Genomic DNA, 12,162 nt, shown 5'->3' on the forward strand with positions numbered 1-12,162 from the left:
GAAGCCATCCCCGAGAATCGCTAGTGTTCTTACCGCCTTACACTTCTCTTCGCTCTCGAAACTTCTTTCCCTACAGCTCCATTTCCTCCTTTCTTTTTCCTATCGCAACGGGATGATGACGACGATGATGCCCGAGGCCAAGAGAGAGATGAAGCTCCCTTCCCAGTTTCTCCCTAGCAGCCTTCCCCAATAGCCTTCCGACCAGCAGCCGAAACACAGTAGGGAAAAAAAATGGCACGGAGGGGAGGAGTTGCGCATGCGCGACGTCCGGCGGCGAGGAGGGGATCGGTGAGGGGCGCGCTCCCGCTATAAAACTAAGCCCGAGGTGCGAACTCGGATTTTCCCGTGCCACCAAACCGAACGCGTTGTTTCTTTCCTTTCGTTCTTTTCTTTCTCCACAACACGCACACACACACATCCACACACGCGCGCGCGCGCGTGCGTGCACACAGATACCAGGACACAACTCGCCCTCTCCCGCATCATGGACTACGAGAGGCAAGAGGCCAGCTGAGAAGGCAGCATGCCACGGTGCTACCTCGTCAAGAAGGCGGCTGCCAAACACCCCGGTGGACCGGCGTCGTCGGGCCGCTGGCCTTACCGGGAGCCCCTAAGCCCGACCGAGGGCGAGACGGCGCCCAGCCCGCCACCTCCACACTCCTCATCCACCAACGACGAGCAACCACTGCCTGTCGTCCACGATGACCGGCCGGCCGTCATCACCTCGGCCGTCTTCGGAAATGCCGCTCCCACAGGTTTGTTACCTTTTACCTGTTGTCGCTTGACATACATGTCCATCTTGTTGCGTGCCGCTTCGAAAGTTACTTATTGGTCATGAAGGCTGCTGTACTTTACAATTAGTATTATATACAAACCAAACTGCTTTAAAAAAAAGAACTATATTAAACTTGGTAGAAGACTCAAGGATTCGAACCTAGATGCTCACACAAGCGCGTTATAGTCCATCATCTATCGAATTCTACTGATACTGACGTACGTAATAGCGAGTACCCTACTTCCGTACGCAAAAAACGTGTTCAAGTTAACGTGACTGCATATTTTGCTTCCAAACTTGACTTTACGTTCCGAAGGGGATCTCGTGTGTCAACGTAGAATTACCGCTAACATTATCGTGAATGGAAGTGCAATAGAAATGTGAGTGCAAGTGCACTAAAGCGCTGTCCTCTGCCTTGCTAACGTCCTGAACCGAGCTGACATGCCTGCAGCCCCAAAGCTCTGCTAATGGATTGCATATATCATCCACAAGCAAAGCTTTACAATCCTTTGTTTGACCGCATCGAGCCCCATTCTATTTCTGCACGTTCCTCAGCAACGGAAGCTTAAGAGAGGCCGAGGAATTGAAGGTTTACCTGGCAGAACCCCAGACCGTGGTAGATCAATTTAGGTTACTGTTCCCCGTTACCTGATACCATAGCGGCCACTGATTCTTTTGTCCACTTCTGAGTATGCCGGTCGCTATTCTTGGGGGGGAAGCGAGCCTGAGGAACAACGTGAGCAGTTTTGCGGACATAGGTTGGGCTTGTTAGGATTTATTGTACGTACTGCGCATGTTTCACAGGATTGGAGGCCCAGTGACTAACTACAGTCATTTTACCCATTTCCGTTTGCTTCTCTTCTTTTAGTTCTTGCAGTTTTACTTTGTGTGCATGATGTCTTAATGCCTAATTTCGCCTTTTTTTTTTCCACGTGCGTGTCTACCTCGATTTTTTTAGTTATCTGCTTTTCCTTGTTGAATGGTTCCAACATAGAGCTGTAACAGCACACACGGCACAGACTACTCGATCCCTATATCCATATCCCTATATCGATATCTATAGCCATATTCAACATAAGAACGGCATGTTTGGCTTTGTATAGACTTCATTCCAGTGCTCCTTTGTCCAATTACGACATGAAGATGATACTTTCGCTGAACATGAACAATAGCCTTTTCGTAGACTTGCTTCATATTTTAGCGTATACCGAGGTAAATAGGTCTACATGCCATTCTTGGATTGAACGCGACAATTTAAAACACATTTTGTAAATAATGTTGACGTGAGATTCCGTTAAATAAAGCACTGCGTTTTACTGCAATAATAAATAAGATACCTGCACACACCCTTATGAAGCTTGATTTGTACATTAAGCAGACACTGAGGAATAAAGGCGTAATCGTTATGTACCACCTGAGCAGAGCAGTGGATTTTTTTTTTCAAGTTTCCGGTATCTATACCTAACAATAGATATCGCCATACAACAATTATTTTTTATGCACTAAGTAAAGCAATAATAATAACAAGGATAAGCAAAAAACGTGAATGGCACTGTCGGTCTTATACGACATGTTCTATTCATTCGGAATATTATTAAATATTATCCTCATTAAACAGGATAATAACGCAAATAATGTAAGGTACATGGACATCACCGCGTGTTGTATAGGAACAAGTATGCGTTGTGAAACAGTCTTTATTAGTATCAGCAGTCAACGGTAGCACTTATCTTGTACGTTAATGCGAGACAGCCCGAGGCGGGCGGCGTCATACAGTAAGCTCATGGGGCTATCGTAAGGGACAGAGAAACGGACAGATGATTTCGAGGCCCTATGATCCTGCAACTCCAATTATTACCGCCCTCTGGCACCGCGAGCGAGCGAACCGAACGAGTCCCAAGTGTGTACGCTCTCACGAAGAAGTAACTAATAGCTCTTCGTTCCCAACTTGTAGCGGTACCTGTGCAGTGGGGATGCACCTGCATACGTCCCTGAATCGCTTAACCTGACACTCATATCCCATCTCTGAAGTAAGAATTACGAAGCGCGTTTAAGAGACCGTGTAATGAAAAAGATGACGAAAAGTGTAAAGTCGCCATAGTTGGCTACTGTCATTGCGTTCGTTTCCGAAAGCATTGTAATACACGTTCTGTAACAGGAAACAGGACACAGATGCACCGTATGCCATGAGGAGTATACGTCGCATATGTTCAGCGCTGCTTGTGTCTGTGTATCCATATGCGCACGAAAAAAGCTGACTACTAGTGCGCGAGGTGGGAATTCACTCGTTCGTGGGCATTAAACGATAGCTGGTTGCAGGACTCACCCAAATTTATTTGTACATTATTGGGAGATTATCAAACATAACTCTCAAAATTGACACGACCTTCCTGACCGATGATTGCAGGTACAGGAAACATTCATCTGCGTTAGCCTCAGCGCTTATGCGTAATAAAACAGGGGAGGAGCAATAACGACAGATACAAACATCAGTCGACACACACAAACATACAACAAAAAATAAACAGTAATGAAAATGAGCGAGAGAGAAGACTGGTAGAAAGCATCGTACGCTGATCACGCCACAATACAAAACATCTTACAAACGTTAAGTTACATGAAGCTGTAACATTGTGTGGAAATGAACATTACCATTAATATTATCGTTAAATGATTACGTGAGTTTCCGTTTTATCCAATGGGCCCTAGAAATATTTTTTATTGACTCTTAATTGATTGTCAATAAAATCGCATATCCCGTGAAGCAAGGTTGTGATCGCAGCGCATTCTTCCAGCAATAATTTCTTTGTAGAACCGCAGAAAAAAAAAAAAAAAATTTCTCCAGCCGAGAACTCCCAAAAGGAGTATGACATTAAGAAATGTCTTTCTGATGCACGCGGCATTACACATCATCGCAGTTCTCACTGAACCATTTCCGTGAAACACAGAAAGAGCTCCGACCAGGAGTGGAAAGGCGGAATTAAGGCAAGGAAATAAATGATGAAATATTACACAATAATAAAATGATTTTTAAAGGAAGCCAATGCTGCCGACTTTGAACCGCTGGTTATCAGTCGACATATATTGCAAACAAATCTCAACAACGATTCACTGGACCCGCTTCACAACGTACTTCTTCAACACAGTAATTTTACTGAATTGAGTATAAGATAGACAGGAAAAAATCTAAATGGGAAGAATCGCCACAAAGTCGGTAAAGCAGAACTCGTAGCATTATTTAGGTCCGATTCACTGGAAAGCGATCCTTTACGGTCTGATACCGCTAAGCCGATTGCGTTAAATCCGAAAGGCCAGCGAAGCGCAATGTCAGAGTCGATATCATTGTCCGCGGCGTCGTAGGTCCCCTGTTGCCGATTCAAGAGGCATCATCTATTCATGATGTGCCACTGATCCGAGCGGGTTACCGCACTCGTTCTTTGTTTGGGGTTACAAGGTACATATGTTTTAGTAAAACTTAGTAACATTCATGCATTATAGCTTCTGCATCTGCGTTGTATTGACGGCAGTGATGCATCACGAAATAATTAAGTGTCCTCATATGCTGCTTAGAAATCTAACAGAGCAGATTCGTTGTCTAGTCATTCTCACAATCACTTGTTGTCAACGTCTACAATAACGTCTATAATCATTTGTTAAATCACCAATCATTGGTCCACACTGCGAATCACATATTAATATTTTTTTTGTATATACAGGGTGTTTGCTCTAACGTGTCCAGAAATTATATTTAAAGCGAGCGATAAAAGAAAAGCAAGTGGTACTTTTCTGCTACTTGAGTAAGAAACAGGTACTGCTTCACTAGTAGCACAGGGTTTCTTAGTCACGTAGCTGAAAAGTAGCGCTCGTTTATCTTCTATCGCTCGCTTTAAATAAAATTTCTGGACACGTTAGAGCAAACACCCTGTATATAATACTTCTTATATGGGCAATGGACAGCGGAAAAATAATTATAATGCACATATCGAGTGAGGAACTCCGCATGAATATATCACAGTTCTATTTCATAACTATCTATTATTATGTATTTCATAATCTACCACTTCATTATCCATGACCATACTTCTGATGTAAGGAACAGTATTGATACAAATAACATAGTAATTACCGATCGCCGAGATGTAAAGTAAAGTAATATAAAGTAGAGATGTTTTCACACGTAATCCGGTCTATGTCGAAATGCCGAAACAAGAAGTACGCGCTGTTCGAGCACAGAAATGACGCGACCTACACCTTATCTGCGTCGAAGAGCGGTCTGTCTGGCCAATAGATTAGCGCCTATACACCAATCAGCTCCATCGCTGCAAAGCACGTGACCATGTCACGTGGATGGCCTGTCTCTCTTTCTGCGCTCGAAAAGGGCGTAGTTCTTGTTTCAGCTCATTTGCATAGCGAAATTCAGCGATGGATATTTCAACACACGTGCTTGTTTAAGGGTTTTTTAAACATGGAATGGTTTTCAACGAGGAATATCTCCCGTTCTGCTATCTGGCTTTTGCGCGACATCCCCTAATTAAAGATATAATTAATGAATTTAGGTAATTAGTGATTTTGTAGTTACATACTTTCTTCGGGAGAATGTTCGCCTGGTCATATAACTCACTATTTTGCTCTGCTAGTTTTTGTTATAAAAATTCTGCAACGAATATAAAAAAAAAACCTGTATAAATTTTTTTTCTGGTGGTCAGCACACTGTGATGAAGTTGGTGACTCACCAGCGCGTTATTACCAATTTCTGTGTATCCAGCAACAGTGATGGGCAAAGTACCTCAAAACTGTACTTAAAGTAAAGTAACAAGTACCTTGCACCGGTTGTACTTGAAGTACAGTACAAAGTACCATACTACAAATGTACTCCTCGCGACACGGTTGTCTGAAATTAGCGTCTCGCTGTTTATCCCATCCTAAATCTTCAGGTGTTGCAAGCCCACTCGTTTTGAGTAGTAAACATGTGCAACATATGGTCTACCTTTAAATACAACACTGACACAACATTTCGGAGGGCGACCAATGAAGCGCGGGCTGCGGATCCACTGATCGTCGATTTCAGACAACCGTGTCGCGAGCAGTACTTAAAGTAAAGTACAAAGTCCTAGACAAGTAAAGTACTTTGAAGTACTCATCAAGTACATTAAAAATTTAGATCGTATCGCTGTACGTTTCAACACTTGGTAGTGATAAAAGGTGAGGTAATTACGTGTCTACTGTTATCTTTAAAAAGTTTTCGCAAGCATTTTTGCCCAGTGCTAATTAGAAAATATGGATGGTTTACAACTGACTGATTAATATGAACCGAAAGAAATGATGCTGCGACCAAGTTTTGCGTTTAATATTGCCAATTGGGTACTTGAGTACTTGAAAGGAAAGTGCCGAAGAGAAGTACTTTAAGTAAAGTACAAGTACTGAGAAATGTACTTAAAGTAGTACTTGAGTACTTGGTACTTCAAGTACTACCCATCACTGTACCAGTAGACACAGCGAATGCACTGAACAAAATGCCAAGTGGCGTATGACTGCCTTAAGGGCAACGCACCATGAATGTAGCCACAAATGGCATGTGCTCAGACTTGAAATAAAAAAAGTTATTGACGCAAAAATCCTTAAAACATTTTACGTCGTTTTGCTAAGCCAGCCGTTGTCTGGGCTTCACCGCGCAACAACGTGAACATATTCCATAAGAGAACGATTCATACATCTCAGTGGATATTCAAAGAAAATAAACGACCGCAAAGCATATTTCGAACACGCACGGCTTTTTTTTTTATTCGTAGTAAAGTGCAGCAGACCGTGCAGCCCGATCGCATCGCCAAATTAATTTGCTTAAGCAGTAACTGGTATCGGTATGATAAACATTTAACCTATGCTCATTACGGTGTTAACGCTCTTGTAGGCACGACAGACCTATATATTGACTCTGCATCGTGGACTGCATATTCAATCGAAAACGATTAAATGCGCAATAGCTTCAGGAAGCATAGACCTATCAGACGCGCAACACTAGTTACGTGCGCTCAAGTATCAAGTTCTGAAAATTGAACGCCATTAGTATTCAAAGTCCACGCTGGACCACGGCTCACTTGCTCCTTGCGAAGTGTACCGGCGTCACAAAAACCTTTTTGCTTTAATGAGCCAGTGTCTATTACGCGGCAAAATATAGACACAAAGGTGGCTATAGCGCACTGAAGGACACACTTTTATCGAAGCATCCGAAACTAATAACCGACATGCAAATGCATGTCTCGCGGAACCACAGAGTGACCACCAACAGCCACGGTGCAGTTTACGCATTTGCATGTGCATCTTGTTTGCACCAAAGCGAATCTTCCGGTGTCTCGTAGTAAAAGGTGTGTTTGTTGAGGCTCACCAGAAACTCAAAGGAAACTATAGTCCGAGACGACTTTCTAGATGACCTGTGCTTGATGCAAATAATATTGGTATCACGAAAAAATAGTATATTTTTCGAAAGCAATCAATGGAGCAACAGTACAGAAAGTGGTGTTCTATTAAGCGAGTGTATAATGTCGCCAACTATTACCCTCGCGCACAGCAAAGAAAACGTAGTCGGGGGGGGGGGGGGGGGGGGGGGAGGGTAACAGGTGATGAATAATTCAGGCTTAAAATCTCGACTCTCGTTAAAATGGCCATCGCGAGCATGGACAGCTCTCAAGAATATTACGAAAGCAAATGACAATGGAGCTACGCTCTACTTGAAACAATGAATTTTGCGCTTCGTTTTGTTGTGGTCTATGCTGCGGCTAATTACGAAAGTACAGGTGGTCCGCGAGAGTAGATGACCCTAGTTGTGCGCTCAATTAGTTTACAAGCATCGTCGCTCATAGAGGATGACCCTCGTGCGTTCCTCCGGACTGCATTCGAATTTATGCGAGGAAAAAACCCCCTAAACGATACTTTAACTGTTAGTGCTTTGGACCATTTACAGGGATATTAAGGCAAATGGTACATATAATGCGTACGTAGGATTTTTTTTGTGCAAATTTTATTTTTGTACTATCCGATGTTTGTCATTTGCTAGTTTGAGCCACCGTCAGCGTTTTGTCATTTTTGTGTCCCCGTCCATCTTATTGAAGAAGTGTTGCCTATACATTGTCTGGGTCGGTGCGACATAATCTGAACGCAAATCATCAGCAAACACGTTACTCGCTTGCTTAGGCGCTGAGACGCGCCTTATAATGAAAGAGAAAATGCGTTGCTTTAAGAATACTGCTATTGAAAACGAATTTCCAACAAGTATTTCTCTACGGTACAATGCAGGCAGAAGAACAGCTCTAAGGCATAGAATGTCAATTGTGATATGTTCAGCAAAGCGTGACAAACGCGCCATCCTGCGCTTACGCCTCGTCATCGCGACGCAAATCCCTGCGAAAAGTACGGCAGAGACATTTGAAATCCATTTTTATCGTGCTCCATCATTTTTTCCCTCTTTCCGCATCATCTTCCCTGACGAGCCACATCTTTCTCGGACGAAGGAAGGAATCGTCGACAGGCAAAATTTGATTTGCGCAAACGTTGAAACGCCTGCCTTTTCGTTTTATTCCGCCCGTACTTTGGTTTATGCGATGTACTACTTTAGTTTTTGTTTGCCTATTTATGCACTCGCCTGTAATTCATGTGAATGTACATAAATCTTGTGCCGTCGTTCTCCTTCTGGAGATTGGTATTTTTTAGGATAGAAATAAAAGGTCGATTTCGGCAACGCTCCGTAGTGTAGGACGAAGATCACTGGTGGGGCAACTGTCTCGTGCTGATGGTCATGTTCGCTAGACGAGGGCTGAAACCGTCATTTGCGGCATAACGTGGTGAGGTGATGTGTGGAGAGGAAAATTAGGAAGATGCCTTGCCCTACAACCGAAGGACCAGCTACTCGAAACCGCTTGGAACAATGAATGTCTCCATGTGGAGTTGCAACCTAGTTATAAGATTTTAAGCATTGACAATGCACTTCCGTCGACGTAGCAATACAGTGCTACAGGATCAAATGTAGATGTTTGTATGTACATATTAAATAAGTTCTGACCTTTATAACAAATCGTCAAAATTAAGCAAAAGAAAAAAGAAACACGCACGACATCGCGATCGAAATACAAAGAAAGAAGTCACGGGCGATAGGGGTTCCCTCACACGACGAAAAAGATATGGGTCAGTCACCACATGATATCTGTTAATAGGCAAGATGTGCTTGCTCCTATATACGTCACAAATACTTTTGGACTCGCAAATACTTGGAGTATGTGCCACTAAATAACGAAACGACTTACAGGGCCGAATTCAGATATGCGGTGTTGCTTTCGAACGCAACAGGATACCGAATTCTGAAAGGCTGATGTGGGACTTCACAGCGCTATTTGACGTATTCACTGGTTGTAAAATTTATTCATTGTATGTGGGATCGTGATATTCAACGGGTTTATAGAGTTCCGAGACATCGCACGCGCTCGGTGGGTCCGCCGTTCGTATTTCTGCAGTGGCGGCCAGTCGTGCTCGTAATCATTCGGCGCACTGTAGTGGGCCAAGGACACTCTCAATCGAAGAGCGGCTCTTTAGTTTGCTTAACATCTCCATCCGGCCCTCCCTGCAGCAGACGTTCATTGTTGCGTCTCGACTTCCGAGAAAGGAATTGGGAAAGCATCTCTCCTCTTTGCGTTTCTGAAACTGGAGATAGAGAGGCAGGAAGCCATGATTTGCTAGCGAAGTAGATTAGCTTTTGAGTAAGTAGAGAGTACTTGGCTGGTAATTTCTATCACGTAGCCACAAAGTGTTCATTGTCATGTACCTCTTATAATAATTCTAATATATATTTTACGACGAGAAAGATAAGGACGGAAACAACGAGAAATGACCGATGCAGACCACAAATTAGGCACGACACAGACACGCAAGCCTCAAACGCCCAGAAATTAACGAATTCGAACAACTCAGGGAAAACAGGTGATGACGCCAGGAATCGAACCTGGAGACCTTTCAGATTCTGCGGAGATCAGATGACCCAGGTTCGATTCCTGGCGTCAGCACCTCTTTTCCCTGAGTTGTTTGAATTCGAGAACGGTAACACTATACCTACGCGCGAACGAGGTCTTAACTTGTAATACACGTGCTAAAGTGTTGAACACGAAGGCATGTATGAACAATATTGCAACACACTGGAAGGATCTGCGGAAACAGAAATGGTATTGCTGCCATACGTCGCAAGCTAGCGGTACGGTGTCACTCTCGACAATTCCCTGCCGTACCAGACGGTGGCACTAGGGAGCCAAGTGACACTTTCCTACTGCCACCCTCTCGAACTGCCCACGTAAGGCACGTTGAAGGGGATATGCTGATGAGCCAAGTTATGGGGAAAGAGCTGCCTAGGTGCGATGTCCGAATAACGAACACTTGCTCCGCAGTCCAGCAATCGAGTTTCGACTTATATATCTTCGGATACATTGTAAAACGGATTGCTGACATGGTCTGATAATAGAGAAATCTTCTTTTTGTGTTGAAGCAGCTGAAGGCACACATCTCTCACCCGTATCAACGTAGAAAACTCAAAACATGACACTGAAGATTTCTTTAGAAAGCTTCAGTGTCATGTTGCGAGTGCTCTACAGCCATCTTCGATTTGACTCACCATTGTATCCACGTCTGCCATATCAACGTACTCAAGAAACTCGTAATGCCCGGCACCACAGTGGTGGATTCCTGTAAGAACGCGAGTCCGTTGCATATCGCACTCTACATACACACTATTTCTTTTACACCTATGTTAGTGTAAGAGGGGTGTATTTTGCAATATACACCCAGATCACACTCATATTACACCCCTTCGAGGATGGGTGTGAATTGGGTACACATCTACACTGGTGTACTAAGGGTGTAAAGGTGTAGGAGTGTTTCGCCTTATTGTAAAATGTTTAACATTGTCGTGGAATATGAATGGCCTGTACACTCAGTCTTAATTTTCCATTATACCAAAACCATTAAGAAACACAATCGTTATCTTGACGGATACAGCAAGCAATTTCACACTTCAGAGTTCTTTTTGTTGTTGTTTTTTTGTGTGTATATAATCAAATTAAACATAGACACCTCACCCTTCGTTTTGACTGGAATGCCAGCAGGGCTATTGAATTTGCAGACGCTCGCAAGACAGGCAATGTATATGGTATCAGTTTTCTCTTGGAAAGGAAATGCCTTTCTAAGTAAGCTTGTGATGTTTCAAATTGATCTCTAAATCTAAGCGCGTATATCCTTATCCGTATTTCACGCCGTATATTGGTCCAATATGGCACCAGTTCGGAGTTGATATATTGGGAGAACACAATGCATTACATGTTCATGTTTGGCAGTTCCGTGGGACTGCCTGCCTAGCACTAGTTGATCCTGTTCTTCGTTTTTAGGGCGAGGGCAGTACTATTTTGAAATGTGATGTGGGCAAGCTTTCCCTTGTCCCTATCCTACAGTTGGCAATACGAATGCATTTACTTTGGCTGATATGCGTGATACACTCACTGTGGAAACAGAGCTGCACACGTTACGCATATTGCTTAAGGGTGTTGATTTGCACCAAAAATTGAATGAGTTAGGGTATCGTCCAGTTACCAGTGCAGACCAACAAGCCGCACACCCGCTAAGTAGATGTGACACCCTTTCAGAGGTAATGTGGATGTATAATAACTCACACGTTTTTAAGTGTAAAAGTTTGAAGGTGTGAAATACACCCTGAGAGGTAGGTGTATTTCATTACACCAACAAACTTTCACACAGAAAGTGGTGTGAGTTATGGTACACCCACCTTACGCTCAAAAGGGTGCAAAAAGTTTAGCGCGCACTTACATTTGCGTCATTTGAATCGCTGCCCTGAACGTCAGCATCGATGTTCGACCAGTAATTTTCAACGTGAATTCCGGAGGCTGAACAAATAATTAAGACAAACACACCATTTAAGCCTCACAAACGGCCAAGCAATGATCTGAAAGACGGCAGCTGACAAAAAGAAGCAGCAAGTGCCGAGGCCTTGTGAGTGAAGTGAACGAGTATGTTGATATATTGACGAGAGCACGATGTCAGCGTAGTTTCATTGGTTGCACACCTGACCGGTTATCAGAGAGGTGTGGGTTCGAGTCCCGCCACCGGTACTCGCTTACTTTTCGTCAACTGAATCCGCCAACCAAGTCGCTTGAACGAAAGTCAATCGGCTTATCCGCACGCGCAATTATTCTCTACCGGTACGCGCAAAAGCTATACAACTCTTCAGAGTTGAACTGCTATGCGAGCTAGGAGCACTACATGGGATCATGGTGATGTGGCTCGCATTGAGCAGTGTTGACGTAAAGCAACGTATTAAAATAACTGGACTGCGAAGGCACTGT

The 12,162-nt window shown here is 43.6% G+C and overlaps 1 protein-coding gene across 1 annotated transcript in view; it reads left to right on the plus strand.

Annotated features, from left to right (window-relative positions):
• The first annotated feature begins 348 nt into the window (after window positions 1–348).
• LOC135377979 (transcriptional repressor scratch 2-like) overlaps window positions 349–12,162 on the plus strand; it is a 32,121-nt gene continuing 20,307 nt past the window's right edge. Inside the window, exon 1 of the mRNA XM_064610765.1 lies at window positions 349–755. Coding sequence (XP_064466835.1) covers window positions 524–755 — 232 coding nt within the window. The 5' untranslated portion in view covers window positions 349–523. The remainder of the gene's footprint in view (window positions 756–12,162) is intronic.

This window comes from Ornithodoros turicata, chromosome 1 (assembly GCF_037126465.1).
Source record: "Ornithodoros turicata isolate Travis chromosome 1, ASM3712646v1, whole genome shotgun sequence".
NCBI classification, from domain to species: Eukaryota; Metazoa; Arthropoda; class Arachnida; order Ixodida; family Argasidae; genus Ornithodoros; species Ornithodoros turicata.